General features: G+C 44.4%; 3 protein-coding genes across 3 annotated transcripts; 1 reads left to right on the top strand and 2 right to left on the bottom strand.

The window, feature by feature from the left end:
* Positions 1-126: 126 nt before the first annotated feature.
* Positions 127-7081, bottom strand: LOC124671542 (vicilin-like seed storage protein At2g18540). Its single transcript, XM_047207906.1, has 9 exons — positions 6987-7081; positions 6144-6635; positions 4937-4982; positions 3987-4036; positions 3857-3898; positions 3650-3766; positions 3272-3350; positions 650-721; positions 127-570 (listed from the first exon to the last, which is right to left on the bottom strand). Exons 1-9 carry the CDS (start codon positions 7079-7081, stop codon positions 520-522), a joined length of 1044 nt encoding a protein of 347 aa, XP_047063862.1. The 3' UTR covers positions 127-519.
* On the top strand, positions 7077-13229 carry LOC124669392 (syntaxin-81-like). The gene is made up of 7 exons (XM_047206012.1): positions 7077-7227; positions 7375-7458; positions 7589-7693; positions 8395-8544; positions 9051-9308; positions 11498-11629; positions 12926-13229. The coding sequence occupies exons 1-7, from the start codon at positions 7150-7152 to the stop codon at positions 13070-13072; spliced, it is 954 nt and encodes a 317-aa protein (XP_047061968.1). The 5' UTR covers positions 7077-7149; the 3' UTR covers positions 13073-13229.
* Positions 13230-13615: 386 nt separating this feature from the next.
* On the bottom strand, positions 13616-17120 carry LOC124669393 (E3 ubiquitin-protein ligase RMA1H1-like). The gene is made up of 2 exons (XM_047206014.1): positions 17059-17120; positions 13616-14844 (listed from the first exon to the last, which is right to left on the bottom strand). Exon 2 carries the CDS (start codon positions 14789-14791, stop codon positions 14000-14002), a length of 792 nt encoding a protein of 263 aa, XP_047061970.1. The 5' UTR covers positions 14792-14844; positions 17059-17120; the 3' UTR covers positions 13616-13999.
* Positions 17121-17731: the final 611 nt, after the last annotated feature.

Raw genomic sequence — 17731 nt, 5'->3', positions numbered from 1 at the left:
TGCTACCGTCCAGTCTAAGATAGGCTGTAGCTACCGGTCTGCTTGTTTGCATCGCAAGAAACTCATCCTACCGACTACACAATGTTAAAATGGGCTGCTGCGGCACCCAAAGACAGCATGCCCGCACGACAAACATGAGCAGTGCATTGTTTAAAATTTGTTTGCTTACAAAATTCCGGGCTGAACGGTGGTAGCAGAGCTGCTATCAGGCCTCAGCCAACAGCTCGCGAGTACAGGTTGACACAGCGATCCACATACATTAAGACATCTATAGAACAACAGTTGGAGAACTTTCAAAAGTATTGCAGCTAATCATACTAAACTGATGGATACAGCTAGCACCATGTGAAACAACCGAGCAAAAAATTCAAAAATTATACAGGTACAGTCCAAGCATTTTGCAAGCTGGCGCAATATATTTTTTGTGTGCAAACGAACAGCGGTATTTTGCTCATTCTGCAGTGTTCATGAAGATGTTCAAGTAATGAACTCCAGGGGATTGGACTGTCCACAAGTCATCTATTGCGGGGGAGCATCAGGGTCCAGCCTTTTCTGGATTGCAGCTGCAGCCTGATAAAGAACAAGCTCGGCATAATTAAAATCTGTTCTCCATCTAGTTCAATGTCAGGATTATAAATGAGGGCATTACCTCAAAATTTCCCAACTTGTACTGTAACATCATTTCCTCGCGTAGAAGGGACTGCTGCTTCATCGCTTGAGCCTAAAATGGGGAAAGCAAGCATAATAGGTTAATTGACAGAAAAAAGTGATCTTTTACCTAAACACGTACTTATGCTTGGTGTTTGCGTGACAATCTATTACTGGTACTATCATCAGAAGACAGTGTACAGCCTATCAAGAACACCTTAAGACGAATTAAGTACGGGTACAATCACAATCATACAGGTATTCAATATCATGCACCTAACAAACAAGACCTGGATTAAATAAGCTATACAAAGCAGCACCCCTGGAACTCCGAGATTCCCAATTATTTTATAAGGAAACTTCCAAAAACAGTAAGGGGCACCTGTAACCTAATTGGCAAGAGCACATGGCTTTAATTGTCAAGTTCATAGCCTCATAGCTCCAAGACCCTAAGCCCGCATTCATCTTATTTACAACAACATACATATGCACATAAACTGAAGCACTTGGCAAAGTAGCCCCCCAGGCACAGGATCCAAGGCAGAACTCACAGCTTTGTTTCTTTCATGCAAGACTGAAAACATCTAGGCTTACATGAAATAACTAAAAGACTGAAAACACCCCAACTGGGAAGCCTGCGCTGTCAAACTTGGTTACATCAAGAAACAGTTGTGAGCAACAACGGTCACGCCTTGTTCATAGGAAGTGTTGTCATAAAGATGTTTCGATGCAATAAAAAGCTCACTGCAGGTTACTTCCCATGATCTGCAAGTAGCCTAACAATATAGCTGTTCTCTTAAGTACTCCCTCCAGTCTCCAAGAGTGCGCTTGGTTAAAGAACCAAGTAGAATGGAATGTCATGGTTCCATTCCACTAGAATGGAATGGTTCCATCTCTATGACTGGTTGGAGGAAAAGCCATGGAATGGAATGGTCCCATCTCAATGTTTGGTTGGAGGAATGGAATGACACACATATTGTTCAAAATCATCTTTTGCATAGGAAGGTTGAGGCTACCTTCGTCATATGCATATGTATAAATTTCAACAAATTATCGACATAGAGTGCTCATAACGTATACTTATCATATATTTCAATTAGCAAGTATGCTTATTATGAACTATTAGTATATGCAATTAGTTTGTAGCGATTAGTAATCAGCATCCAAATAGCTATGTACAAGATTAGCAACCACTGTTTTGGGCCGAAAAGAGAGGAACTCAAAATTAGTGATCCAACCTAACAATCAACAATTTGGAAGCGATTAACACTTCTGCACCAGTTGCTTTGCTCATCTTCGAGCAGCGCCATCTTACGTGCCCAGCAGCTCGCCCACAGCACTAGTCCCCGGGTAAATCTGCAAGCTTATGTTCATGCCGCCGCCTGGTAGCCACCCTCCGTCACCCTGCTTGCCTGCTTGAGCCAGTGCCACCAACTGCTCTTGTTCTCATGCCGCCGCAGCAGCCACGAGTGGCACCGCCACAGGAGAGAGAGACAAGGTGAGAGCTAGTTATGTTTGGGTACGATGTGGTGGGATTAGCAGGTAACATGCCCTCACGTGCAAAATGATTCCACAGAGAATCAGTTGGTCCGGACAATTCAGAGGTATCACTCGGTCCGAATTTAGAGGGAATATTCAAATTTTAAGGAACCACCACATTTCATTCTACTAATCAACTGGAATCACCCTAAAGACTGGAACCGTTTCATTACATTCTACTTGATGACCTCAACCAATCACACCCTAAAGGATGTCATTTTGGGAATCGATAGTCTCCAATATAATAATACGACCTATAACTTTTTATATTACGTACGTACTTTTCACGGTAAATCTAAGCATATGATTTTCACACATTTGATCAAAATAATTTTGAAGTGTCGGTGGTCAGATGTTTACAAGTTTGACCAAAGCTCATGGTTAAAAAAAGCGCACACCTAGGCGAACTGAGTGGCAGCCTTGAGCTTAGTTTTTGGCATGAACGTTGAATTACGCAAGAGGGGAGAGAGGAAGCGCGATCTAGTGTGCTTGTGCTAGAATCTGGTCAAGGTAATGGAGCAGAGAAGGAAGGGCCCAAGGCGGGGAGGGACGGACAGAGGCAGAGAATCCATGGAAGAGGAGTTGCAGCAAGGACATTTTGACTGTCAGCGCGTGCCTGGAAAGGAGCTGGTAAGAGAAAGTGACTGAAGAGAGTAAATGGACGGTGAAGATTATAGAACATTGATGGTTCTGATTGAGCTGGGCAGGCTAGAGTTTCATATGGGTCCTACTCGGCCAATATTGCCTTAGTGGGCCATTATTGAAGGCAGATTGGAGCTTATATGCACTGGAGGGAGTGCAGCTTATGGCACTAAAAGATAAGTAGATGCCAAAGTTGCTTAATGCTGGTCAACATCTTAAAAGGAATAAAGCAGTAGACTATTTTATGTAGATATTGGAGAAAACAAGGCAAACACAAAATTTAGTTAGATACTGGAATTGGAGAAAACAAGACAAACAAACTATTTAGTGTAAAATTGGAGAAAACAAGGCACTGCCAATAAGCAGTCTCAAATTCCATGCAAAATTAGAGAATATATTAATTACGGATGAGAATAGGAGCTGAAAAAAAATGTAGACTAACCATTCCAGTTTGCATTGAGCACTTTAGAGCTGTGATTTCTTCCTCCTTTCGACGTTCACGTTCTTTTAACAGTTCTAGCCTGCATGACAATTTTCAAAGAAAACTGTAAGAAAACAGCCAGTCCATATGTCCACCTAAACCCTAAACCCGGTTAATAAATAACATTTCCGTAGCAGGGTCACAAATTAAAGTGACTGTCACAGAGCAACGGGTTCCAAAAACAATGATATTACCCAAAATGAGTGGAACATAGGAAAAATGTTAATTACCAAATGTCTACAAGTAGACTTCAGCAATCTACACTAAAACATTTCATAGTGTCCCATACTATGCTATTGCAGGTACACAATAACTAATATCATGCATATGTCCACATACCGTCGTTGTTCCTCATCATTAAATACTGTTCGTACTGCTACCACGCTAGCATTCTTTAAACCATTCTTTTGCTCTTTCTCCATCATTCGGCGATGGTAAGCATCTAAGTCGTAATATCTAATAAGACAACAAGGGAGAGAAAGCATAAGTTCCACTAGCAAATATGAATATATACAATAACTATCTAGGAAAAGAAATGCGTATTACTTTTTTGATGGAAATGTGGCTGTATTGTGGTCTTCCATGAATCTGAGATGCATGAAAAATGTATGTTAAATACCCATGAATATAAATAATTCCAGACTGATAATTATTTCATGGTATTACAGTAACATACTCCTTAAACATCTGTTTCTCTTCCCAATTAGACAATGCCTCCAAATTAACCTGTGGGCACATCACAAAAAAAAAAACTTAGCACATTGATACCATAAACTAAAAAAAAGTAAAGAAGACTGAGAGCAAATGACATGGATAGCTTGATACTGAAGTAAACCAATCCTACTCTATTGATAGCAGAACCAGAACGAATTTGACCTTAATCAAAATACAAGTTGATAGGGGACAGAAAGTTGGGCGGAAACACTGAACTGGAAATATTGAAAGAAAAGGACAGAACAAATACCGTTTTTTTTCCTTTGTTTTTTAGGTCCGGTCTAATTAAGTCAAATATTGAGATCTTCCAACAATCAACTAACTTTATGAAAACAGAACTTATGCTGAATAGATATTAATATGCTCAGGTATTAATTCTCAAATAATAGCAACATACAAAATATTATATTTTGTACTGAGAAAAGAAACGTGATCCTAGCATCTAGATAAATGTATGTACCCCACTCGTACTAACTGAATTCTCAAATAGTTGACTGTGATTTTCTTATCTGTAAGTCAATGGGTCTAGCCTTCTGATCTAATCTTGATTTCCCCCAACCCTAAGTCTGAGACATCGGATGTCACAAGGCATCAACTTAGATAGACAAGAAAAAAATCTCAGACAGCTTAGATTAAGAAAAACAGTTTTAAAAAGGTACATTCGATTGCTAGTTTTTATCTGAAGAAATGAGATGCGCCTCACAACTTGTTGATCTCACCCTTTTTTGCATGCATATAAATTATCCATATTTCCTAAAGAAGGCAACATCAATATAATTTGCCAGTTTTTATCTGCATACAGTAAGATGCACCGCGACATCTTGTTGATCTCACTCTTTTTTTGCATGCAGATAAATTGACCATATCTCATAAAGAAAAAGATATCAATAGAATGAAAGAAAGAAAATATACCTGCTTGACTTCTAACAACCATGCAGTGAACTCTGGTCGCTTGTTCCTACAGAACACGTTACATGGTATAGTTCATCAGAATGCAGTAGAATAGAAAATGATTGTATGTAGTCTAAAGTCTAAACTCACAATTTTAACCACAGGGATTCATCACTTAAATCATTTAGCACGCCAAATAAATGATTCCAGAATGATCTAATCTCCACTTCCGATTTGCGTTAGTCAGGGGAGGCCATTTACATACTAAAATTCACAATTTCACATTTAAGATTTAACACTACTAAAACAACTGACAAGGTGAAACGTCTTTCATTATCGTTCCCCCCCCCCCCACCAATGAACTGTTACCTTTAAACTGTGATTGCCACTCCTACAGAATAATTTGAATAATAAGTATGAATGAAAGTGGTGGTGGCGTGCCTGCGAGCCCCATCCAAATATGAAAGCCAACAGGTTGTTTGTTGGGGCTGATTATGTTAGGTGGCTTCTTGTGTGCATATCTGCACAGCCCACAAGCGGTAGAGGTAGCCCATATTCCCATCATTCCTTATTGTGTCTTTGCATCCCCATTCCCATATGTCTTTGCATTTCTATGACTTTATATTGCTACAAGAACTGGTTACTGTTAATTTTCTGCATAGTGAGATGCATGATATACATATTGTTGTTGTGAACATCTTTCTGTTTAACACAGTCTGCACTCTATGTTTTGATGAACTGTTGATTCCTGCAATATCAATGTGCACGTGTGGCAGTTAACAAACTAGGTGACCACCTCTGATGACTGATGAACTGGTGACATTACACTGTACACATCAGTCAGTTACAGCTGTGGAGACAATCAGTCAGGAGTTAATCTGGTTTGGATTAGTCTGCACAGAGGTGTTCTTCGTTGGCTCACGTAGGTCAAAGGTGTGGCAAAGACGGTGCGGCTGCAGGCTGCGGCATAGCCTACAGAAATGTTCGATGAGCAGTGCAGCAAACACGGCTTCCCCTACCGTGTCAAACATTTATCAGTAACTACCAGTCTACCACTCGTATTGCTACATAATCAGGTAGAGTGTTCCTTCCATATGCATCAATAATCAACAGGCAATTCTAGCGCACAAATATATAAGTTCATAATTTTCTACATCTAGGTATGTGAATCAACAGGCCAACTAAGGAACAGTGATATAAAAACAATCAAAGAAGCCAAGATCCTCACCACATATCAACCTCACGGATGATGCCATACTTGCCCCACGAGTTGGTCACCGCAGTCTTCTTCCCCAAATCCTTCTTCTCCTTCTTCTTCTTCTTACCCTTCTCCCTCTCCCTCTCCTTCTCCTTCCTCTTCCTCTTCTCCTTGTCCTTCCTCCTCCGCCTCCTCTCCTCCTCTTCCTTCTCCTTCCTCCTCCGCCGCCTTCTCCTCCGCCTGTCCTCCTCCGAGTCCGGCTCGCTCTCCGACTCGGCGCTGGAACCCGAGTACGACGACTCGGACTCCGATTCCGACGAGCCCGAGCTCTCGCTGCGGCTCCTCCTGCTCCGCCGCCGCCGCCGCCGCTCCTTCTCCTTCCTCCGCCGCTTCCGCCTCTCGGCCGAGTACTCGCCGGAGCTCTCACTCCCCTCCTCACGCCTCCTCGACTTGCCACGGTGGCCCCTGTCCCTCGGACGCTCCTCCTCGTCCTCTAGGGATTTGCTGCGGCTGCGGCTGCGGCTGCGCGCCGCCACCTCCCCCTCCTCCTTGCCGGCGCCATCTGGGGCCGAGCCGCTGTGGTCCTTGGCCATGCCTCGCCGCCGCCGGGCTAGGGTTCCGCCGTCTCGCGAGCAATCGAGAGCGGCAGCGAGGTGGCGGATCGGCGAGTGTGAGAACGAGATAGCACAGCACCTATTTTTTTCCCACCGGGCCCAGTGGCCCAGTGGGCCGATGCGCCGCTGACAGGTGGGCCACTTAACTTCTTCCTGTATTTGTCTCAGAAAAAAAAACTCGCGACTCTCTCCTTGCGCCCGTCTACCTCTCCAGACAACCGAACTCCCACCGCGCCGCCCGATCCGACGCGCCGGCGACCTGCCGCTGTTCTCGAGCGCCGCCGATTCGTGACGGCGGATCCCGTAAGCCCGACCACCCCGCCCTACCAGCTCGCGGGCGAAGGATCGGCACATCTCGCCGGCTCCCGAATCAGTGCACGCGGATCTGATAGGAGGAGCCCGCGGGCGCCATTGCCTTCGCGATGTCGAGGGTCCGGGACAGGACGGAGGACTACAAGGACTCCGTCCGCGTCGCCGCGCTCTCCCACGGCTACACGGAGGTGAGCTCACATGCCAGCCAAGCTTGGCAACCTCCCACCCCCGTCTGCCTTTCCCCCCCTGCACTGCAGCAACCTATCATCAGAGCTATCGCCTCAAGAGCAGTCTCTCCCTGTATGGTCCAACGACTGACCTATTCCTTTTTGCAGTCGCAATTGGCAGCGCTCATGTCGTCATTCATCATCCGGAAACCGTCGCCCAGATCGCCGTTCACAAATGCTGCAGTCAAGACGGTAGGAATCTGTTCCTTGGCTATCCTGTTTCGAACGCTGGCTGGAACCGGAAGCGATAGCCGAAGCCTTAGGGTCCTGACAGAATGTGTGGGGTATGTGTTCGTCTAATCGCTGGGTTCTGTCTGTGTAGCTTGAGAGTATAAGGGAACTCGAGAAGTTCATAGTGAAGCATAGGAAGGACTATGTGGACATGCATCGCACTACGGAGCAAGAGAGGGACACCATTGAGCATGAAGTGAGCTCCAACCCTACTACTCTGCGCTCTTTGTGTCTTACCTTTTCTTGTATGTGGATTGATGTTTTTTACTCTATAAACTGAGCGACTTGCTAGGTACTTCTTTGTTAAGACAGTAGATTGCTGCATGACGCATATTTTAGAATGTTTGAGGTTCGGGTTTGTTTTACCTTGCAATTCTTATGGTAGTATGCAACAGAATGATTTCTGACGATGTATGTATCACCAAGTGTTACTTTTCCATTGTTATACTTCTTTCTCAATTCTTCTGTGATCAGGGACGAAGCTAGAAAAAAATGTCACTGGGGTCATGCACATATTTACTCTATTTGACTGGTGTCATCTTCTGCAAATAATGCTTAGCTGGTGTCAAATAGTGAAGGTTTTGCTTGTTTTCACTGGGGTCAGCTGAACCCAGCGCCTCTCAAGCAGCTCCATCCCTGTCTGCGATAACTACAGAAATCCGGGATTAAATTTGTTAGAAGAGCATAGAAAAGCAAAAAAAAATTATCCTCATTGTTGTCTAGCTGTAAATACATGCAGCTTGCTAGCTTGTGCATATATCATTGGTATACTGCCTCGACTATTGAGTTGACAACATGTATTCACAGGTTAACGAACGTGTATTCTTGTAAATTTTAGGCTGTTGCTCAAGATATTTTCTCCATTTCTTATCTATCTAATTACTGGAAATATATCAGGTTGGTGTTTTTGTTAAAGCATGCAAGGAACAGATAGATATCCTAAAGAACAGGATCCACGAAGATGAGAGGAACAAAAGGGCAAAGACATGGCTTGGCACAAGCGATGAGAGTTCCCGGTTGGACTTGATAGCTCACCAGCATGGTGTGGTATGCCTATTATGTTTTCCACTGTGTCGTTTACTGCGAAATATTAACAGCGAAACACTGCATTTCTGTGGTACTACCATTTTAGTGTATGCAACCTCGTAGGTACAATCTAGTAGCAAAGTCTTACTGCCATGATTTTACCCATTTTGAATGTTTTATTGTCTTTCAGATTAATTTACTATTTAAGATATTATAATATCACAAAAAGATACTTTTAAAGTAAAGTTGACAATTTTTCCTACTACACAAAAATATACAGAAGAATGCTATTACTCCCCTTTTCCTTCTGTTTTTCGGGAAGTTATGCATATCGTTGCTTATTTCTCTTTCCAGGTTTAGAAATTTAGCTAATCATTATACATGAATGTTGAGCTGATCTCCGTGCATTTTTAATGGATTAGACTAAACAAATCCTGGGGTATACTAATTTTTTTACGATGAGCAAATTATTTCCTTCTACAGACGAGCAAATTTAGCTCCCCTTTTCCTTTGTATAATTTTACCAGGTTTTGATTTTGAGCGAGCGTCTCCACTCAGTAACTGCACAATTTGATCGCCTTCGGTCCATGCGTTTTCAAGAAGCTATTAATAGGGCGATGCCAAGAAAGAAGTTCAAGAAGAAACCAGAAACAAAGCTTGCTGAAACACCCAAGTCAAACCTTGTATTACAATCTGATGTCTCAAAATCTGGAGATCAGGAAGTATCTACTGCACCCTTAAGAGTTCAAGAACAACTTTTGGATGATGAAACGCGAGCTCTCCAGGTAATGTTTGGATGGATGTATATTATGCAAAATTGGCCGTGGGATACCGTCATCTTGTGTTAATTTCTACATGTTACAAAAGCGTTAATGCCTAGTACCATTAGAAAAACAGGATAATATGCTAGAACACACTGTCATCACTAAAATAAAATTTCTTGAGATAGGTGGAGATAGAACATTTTTTTCGAGAATACACCCTGGAAGTTGTATTAGTCATGTAGAAGAAAAGAGCCAGAAGATCTGTACAACACTGTTAGGCAGATCCTACTGTTAACAAAGGGTGACAGCTCCCCGCCACTTTGTAAGCCTACTCTCCTACTTGTCACTGCAACAGCACCTGCCCCAGAAAGCCAAACTCACCTGACCGGAACAACCTAGCTAATCTCCACCGCCCGTACTCCTCCTTGATCCCGGTCTTCATTACTCCCACCACCGGGCTGGCCCTGTTGAAGACCACATCATTCCTGTGCCACCACAAGCACCAGAAGACCAGGATGATCGAGGTCCAAAGGTCTCGCTGTAGCACCCTTGAGCAAGGCCTGGACGTCCACCACTGGATCAAGTGCGTGTCTGCTGCCGGCCCCCAAATCGGCTTCTTCCACCTCCCAAGAACCCATGTCCAAACTTCCGGGCCACCACACAACCAAAAAGCACATGTTGAATCGTCTCAGGCTCTTGGTCGCAAAGAGGGTGTCGGAGGCCACGTCGCTGCAATCTGTTGGCAGTCCAACATCGATTCGTAGTCACTAACCACGCGAAGAGTGCCAGATCTGGGTAACTGCTGGCTCCGTCATTGTCCCGGCAAAGAAGGCGGAGTACACCGACTTGGCCGAGAACACCCCATTGTTGGTCCACCGCCAGACAATGGCATCCTCTTGCCTGGGGATCAGCTGGACACCGGCTAGCACGTGCCATGGATGGAAGAATTCCGCCACGCAGCCTAGCCCAGGTCCGGCCCACAGTCCCTAAGCCACTCACCAGCCAGGCCAGCCTTTACTGTACGTGCATTAGCTCGCCGAGGCGCCACCTTGGCCACTAGATTAGGCGCCAAATCCAGCACCCTCACCCCATTGAGCCACCAGTCTTTCCAGAAGAGGGCACGTTTGCCATTGCCCAACACCACCACCGTAGCATATTCGAATGAGGGAAGTGACTCACGGGCAAGTTGAAGGTTAAATTCAGCCCATGCCCATCGGCATCTTAGCGCAAGGTTCATGAGGTGTAGATTGGGTAACCCAAGGCTGCCATTGCACTTAGGCGAGGTCACCTTGTCCCAAGCAACCAAGCTGTGACCCGTCTTCACATCATGTCTAGCCTTCCACATGAAGCCACCGCAAATTTTCAACAGTGCCTGCATGGTTTTGGGTGGGATGTCCAAAGACATCATGATGTGCACAGGAATGGCGCACAGGGTGGTCTGTACAAGGATCGTCCGGCCGCCACGGTTGAGCAATTTGGCACACCACAGTTGCAACCGGCTCACTGCATCGTCCACCATGGGATGGAGTTGAGCTGCCGCGAAACCTTCCCAAAATCCTTCACAACGGCCGCGCAACCGAGAATATCTAATATTCCCGGCTTGATGAAGCCAGGTGACCACGTCGTCCACATACATAGAATTGTGATGCCGAAGACCACAGGGGGATAGAACATTTCAAAGTGTCAATTCTGTTCCTTGCTTGATTGAACCAAGCTGTCTCGGTCGATTAAGATAATGTGTGCTTGTGATAAGTGTGCCTGCGATAAGTTTGACCGTGAAATGATCTTAAACTACACCAGCTAGGTAGGTGATATGGGTTGTGGTATATGTGTGCTCGACTGCTTCTGATCTGTGTAGGACGTGAGCTGGTGAATTTTCTTATAACGAATTTGAAACAAATGGTTAAACAGATAAGTTAGAACATGGCTAAATATAGTGCATGGTGCAAAATAAAGAAAAGGATACACAGAGCAATGCGAAAGAGGTTAGGCCATGTCCTGAGCCAAAGGGCAAAATTGACTTTTTACCTGTATTCCCTCCCGTCTGATATGTTCTGGCAACTTACCCAATTTTTGTAACGGGGCGAATGAATTGGTGTTCATGTATTGCTAAGCAATTGGCACAAAATAATGTTGCCTCACATAGTTTTGCTATATATTATGTGTTAGTATAAGTCAGGTTATTTACTTGGCTGTAACTCTTGTCTCAGGTGGAGCTGACCAATCTTCTTGACACTGTCCAAGAAACGGAGACAAAGATGATTGAGATGTCGGCGCTTAATCATCTTATGTCAACACATGTTCTACAACAAGCTCAACAGATTCAGTATTTATACGACCAGGTAAGAGATCTGTGCCACAGCTTATGCCAATATCTTGTTTTGTCTGTAATGCTAGTTTTGAAAATTGTGCAGTTTCCTGAAAAATCATGTTTATAGAAAAACACTCAGTTGTACCATGAAAAATTCAGAGACAAACTAGATTCTATAGACAGATAACTAATAATAGCATTTGTTGTGAAGTGTATAAGTAGATTGTACTAACTCTCTCCATCAGTTCTATCACAGCCTAAGGTCTCGAGTTCGAGTCATGGCTTTCGTAATTTATCCTAAAATTGTTGTTACCCCTTTGGTGTCCACGTATATGCCTCTTGAGCTATACCTATGAGTCACCGGTCCACGTATATGCCTCTTGAGCTATACCTCTAAGTCTTTACATGTGTTGACTTGTCTTCCCCGTCACACGTGAGTGAGGGTGTTGAAATGTATAAGTAAATTGTACTAGCTCTTTCCATCAGTTCAGACTTTTGGTTACGTTGGCTAGTGCATGAAGCTTGACAAGAGCTACACCATCATCATGATCCATCCAATACACTCTGGTTGGCAGCTTGGTTTTTGCAAAACCAAAGTATCCAAAAAACATGGTATACCAGCGCCTGGGCATGGCATACTACAGTTCTCACAAAACCACAGTTTTGGGGGGAAAAAAGAGGTCCAGACCTCTTTCTATTATAGCGTGAAAATAACTCAGGCCTAGTTTGGCAACAAAGTTTTTTCTAAAATTGAACTATATCAATACCATAGTATTTTAGTATCTGGCAGAGCAATACTTCAGTTTTTCTCCTTTCTCAGTTTTAGAAAAAAGAGGCTCACACCTCTTTATTCAATATTTCAAAAAACCACAGTTTTAGAGAATACTTCAGTTCTAAAACCACAATATTTATCGGATCCAAACACCTTAAAGTATTTAATACTTCAGTATTTCTAGAAACTGAAGTATTCCCTGACTACTTCAAGATTAGTTTGATGCCAAATGGGGCCTCAGTTTTTGGAATACCACGGTTTTAAAACTTTGGTATTTTATTGTAGCCCATAACCTATAGAAATCTTGTAGTGCAAAATTCCTTTTCTACAATCAAACACACTCCATCTTCCCATAGAATTCCAGTATGCGACACTTCAATCCTATGATTTTCCTATCCTACGAATCAAAGAAGCCCTAAATCTCTTTGATAAATCCGCCAGTCCAACGGCACAGAAAGTCATCATCTTTGCCTGCAGAAGCTCTAAAAGATTAGTGATAGGTTTGCATCCACTATGTACTTCTGCTCTTACTATAAATTTTGTGCATTGACTCAGGCAGTGGAAGCTACAAATAATGTGGAGCGTGGGAACAAGGAGCTATCCCAGGCGATCCAGCGGAACAGCAGCAGCAGAACCTTCCTCCTGCTTTTCTTCTTTGTTCTTACTTTCTCTGTTTTGTTTCTCGACTGGTACAAAAACTAAATGTAGCACATGTAATCTGTTCTTTTGATCATGCAAATGGATCAAGCTGTTGACGCCGCCTCATCTTTTTAGGCTGAGCAAACTTACGTGCTGTTTCATGTGTTATGTGTTATGCACATTGTTTACTGTTACACGTAAATTCTGAGATTTTGCCAAATATAATCAGTACCACACCGGGCACATGGAGAAGGACCAAGGGTGACTATAATACTGATGTCCTTATGACAAGCAAGACGCACGTGGCTTTGAGCGCCGATGCGTGCCCACGAAAGTGCAGTACGACAAACCATTTTCATTTAATATACTGTACAATAGTAAAAGAAGTAAAGGTACAACTATTGATTGCTAAATATCTCAAAGGAATCTTTTTATGTGATGTGCACTATGCTTCAGGCCATGGGTGGTCACACTGAAGCAAATTTGTTATCTGGCCAAAGATGCTTGCTCAAAAAGTGACTAAAAAGACGAGATTAATGTTATTTGTTATATGTACACATACACAACGAACACGAGATTTGAAAATGTATCTTCAATGACGCTGTCAGCACCAAACCACAACCAATGCAGATTTTCTTTACAAAAACGGTGCTCATTGATGCATTACATGGCAGTAACAGATATAGGCAAACCCAAACAAGCCATACCGTTCAGGTGATGGGAGTCCTTCCTGGTACATTTTGGGTAAGACGAGAATGGAATCTGCATTTCACCTCCAAATCTCGTCACATTACAAACTCTATATCAGCATGGTTCAAGGCACATGCTTATCGATCGAGAACCGTTAACAGCATTAAACCTCACCCTCTTCACTATATAAGATCTAGTATCTTGCCTTTCCTTTTTGTTCCCCTCCAGAAGCAGTATCTCGCCTTTCACTATATACACAAGCTTGTATACTGCCTCTTCAGAACACAAGAGCCTCTTGCTTCAGAACAAGAGCAGACACAACACCACGAACACGAAGAGGAAGAACCAGATCTGGTGCAGAGACCTCTCCACCTCCATCTGCTGCCGCCTCAGCCGGGGACCCAAGGTATTATCTGCGACAGAGTAAGGACTTGTGTAGTACATGCTCGGTGGCATCTGGCCTCGGAATGCCCATGGAAGCACCGCCTCTGCCATCCCTCCGAGCACCCCTCCAGCCGTCGAGTGGATCAGGCCTCGCCCCATTGGCGAATGAGGGTAGACAAAGTCGAATTCGGTGGCACCGGAATGGTGGTGGTGCGCATGCCGCAATGGCCGGAGTGGAGGGATGGGCTCCACCATGTTCTGATGGTGCCGGTGGTCGACGGCGCTTTGTGCATGCTGGTGCTCGACATTCTCCCGGTGCACCATTGGCCGTCGTGGAATGGCCTTGCCATCCAGCGATTTCTTGGAGCTACCGCCACGGCCATATAGTGGCACAAGGCTGTCGGCAGATAGTGCCGCCTTGCACACAGGACACTGCTGCCTGGCCGCAGTCCTGTTGTCAGTGGAAGCTGATCCCACCGTTGGGCGCAGCCACTCGTAGATGCAAGGCCAGCAGTAGAGATGGCCACAGAGGGTAACAACTGGATCTGCAGCGAAGTCCAGGCAGATGTTGCAGTCAAAGGAACCACTTCCAGCAGTTGCAGTTGCAGGCATCTCCCCACTAATGTTCTTCATCGGCTTAGTATCAGACACTATTGGATTGTTGGTGATAGCAGCCATGCAACCCTGATCCATTCTCCCACCTTCCATGGCAATCAGTATACTATCTGTTGCAAACTGTTCTTGTTGAAGAACTCACGGCACTGCAATCAAATAAAAGTAGAAGAGAGGTCAGCATACGGGAGGTGTATATGAAACGAAAGGATTAGTCGAAAAGTGGGACTAACAATGAAACAGTCAAAGGCGTTTAAAATGTTCATAAGGTGTGAATTATGTACATGTGTGTCTAAGGACTAGATTAATACCAAGAAAGAATAATTGGAAGGAACAGAGCAAACAACACGGGTGTATTCATGCAGTACTTAATGTATATCCTAAAGTTGGGCATACAGACACAGAAAACAACAAAGGGGTTCAGCTAACAGCCAGAATTAAGGACCACGCCACATCATCCTGTCCCGGGAAGTCTATCCACTTTTACATCAACAAGTGAGAAAAGTGGACTGGATGTTAGGTGATGTTCCTAAATTCCATGCCAATGTGGCAGCGAATAACTAAGCACTCAAATTACCCTTTTAGTGAGCAATAGACACACTATGGAAGAGCCCATCATCTTTCTCAAAAAGCCGATTAAACAGCTCTGATGCTCGAATACTTTTAGTGATTACACTAGGGACTGGGGCTGTCTTTATCCTCTTTGTTATTCTTATCCCTAAACTACTTTAGATGTACTGACACACCAAGGCTTATCTAAGTATACATGGGAAACATGAATGACCTAAGAAATGAAACCACGACTGTTCACTATGTAAAGCCGCGGTATTTGACTACCCCATGTTGAAAGGCAGGAGTCATGATTGGCAGGTCGATACATTGGGAAGAAATCCATGGAAGATAGTTTGCATTCTATAATATGTAGCCGCAGCGTGCATGGTGGACTCGGAGGCAGGTCCTAAGTAGATTAAATCTGGATCCCAGCTAATTGAATATTCAGGGAACGTAGCCGAATTGAGTAAACCAAGAAGTGGTTGGAGAGGCTAAGACGCCCCGTCCTAATCCCCAACCTAAGGTCCCATGGCACATCGATATTTTTATGTGGTTATGGAGTTCCTATCACAATCGAATCACTGAAAAACAACAATGTGGGTGGGGATAGTGATGTGGACCGCAAACAATGATGGATCAGCTAATGGTCTTGGCATATTCGATGGGAGACAACTACACCAAAAAGATCATCATTTAACACATCTAGTGATCATAAAAAAGAAGAATAAACCAAGAGATTATACTGTATTAGGATCGGGAAACAAGGAATTAATGGCTCAACCACTTGGTGGAAATATCTTCACTAGTACGGCCCCAGTATATTTTGGACAGTGCTTCAGTGACTTTGCCACCTCCCAAAGTCAGTGACTTTGAGTCACTTACAAGTAGGGTCAAGTGGAACTTAAATAATGAAGGGGCCACATGTCAGTGGCTCAAAGTCAGGGCAAAGTCACCCTGACAAAGTCACCCAAGCTCAATCCGTATATTTTGTGCAAGTGGAGTTCAGTTAAATCTTTTCTAAGTTAAAACGCACATCCTTAATTACTTATACCAAGTCAAACGTATATGAGGCTCAAAACAGAACAGTTCCCTACACGCAAGCTTAGTTTCGAGGGTAATAGGAGTTCTCACAAGGGCATAATACACAGTACGAACCGATAGCAAAATATGTGACCACCCAACAACTGAAACTGATTTGGTTCTTCAGAAACAAGCTGGTAATCCAGGGGCGCACACAGATCTGCTGCTTTTGATTGTACCGCCTGCCACTAAAATTATGCACGCCATGAATTACTACTAGTATTTGACAGCACATAACGAAATCTTCCTACGGCCAAACGAATTCGATGGTTCAACTGGCATTGTGCACATTGTATAGTTGATCAAGTGATGAAGAACATTTGGCAAGAGCAGATATGGTGCCCCGCGTCCCCGGGAAGCAGATATGGGATGCGGTTGGGTTGCGGTCCCAGAACTCTTGAAGGAAATGAAGAGGATGCCTCTTTCTGTAGCGAGGAGAAGCCATTACCGCGTCGAATTGAACAAATTAGGAAAGAAAGGAACACCTACAAGGGTAGGTCCTGTTCATGGGGAAGCCGAGTAGCAGCTGGTGCCATGCCACGGGCAGCGGTGGCGGCAGCGAAGCAAAACAAAACTTACGGAGCTAACCCAAGCCAATGGAAACAGCCATGAGAACCAATCCCATGAAATAACACGGCGCTAGAATCTAGACAGAGAAACGCAATCTACAAAACATTCACAAGAACAAAATACAGGAAGAAGGGGGGAAAGATGAGGTTTATTAAGCCGACCTTGGGAGACAGAAATCCAATCCGTAGGAGCGCTCGCGGGCGCGCGCCGCTGGCTCTCCCGGATCCCGAGAATCCGGCGAGGGGGGGCGAGGAACGATCGGGAGATTGCGGGGATGCTGTTGCCGCTGCGGCGGGGGGAGGAAGAAGAAGAGGGAGGGAAGGAGGTTGGGATGAGATTAGGCGACGACGTCACTTGCGGAGGGGGCTAGCCAGCCAGCGACGGGATAAAAATATATAGAGCCGGAGAACGGGGTGGCAGCGCGGGCCCGTGCCGTTGGATCGCGCGCGGACGGTCTTGATTGGACGGGCGGGCGCCGTCGGTTTGCTCGATCGGACGGCCGCCGCGGTTTCGCCGTGTTGCTTTCGGTGCTTGGAAGCTTCCTGTTGATTTTTCAATGCGGGATAAGAGGAGCGCGCCAGGACGGCGGCATTGGTGCGAGCTACTGCAAAAGGATATGGTCCGCGATTCTAGAAGCCAGTTTATTTACAAGTGACTTTACTTATTTTTTTGAGGAAAGAGACATCAAAGATGTGTCCTCAAACAGTCTTCCAATGTAAACGAGTCGGTGACACTTATATTAACATAGTATATCTGATATTTATCGGGGAAACAAAATCTAGTAACTACTACTCCAGTACAGATGATGTAGAGAAAACCGATAACCGATATGGT

Source organism: Lolium rigidum, chromosome 7 (genome assembly GCF_022539505.1).
Source record: "Lolium rigidum isolate FL_2022 chromosome 7, APGP_CSIRO_Lrig_0.1, whole genome shotgun sequence".
In the NCBI taxonomy this organism is placed as follows: Eukaryota; Viridiplantae; Streptophyta; class Magnoliopsida; order Poales; family Poaceae; genus Lolium; species Lolium rigidum.
This window is presented reverse-complemented; position numbering and strand designations above follow the sequence as displayed.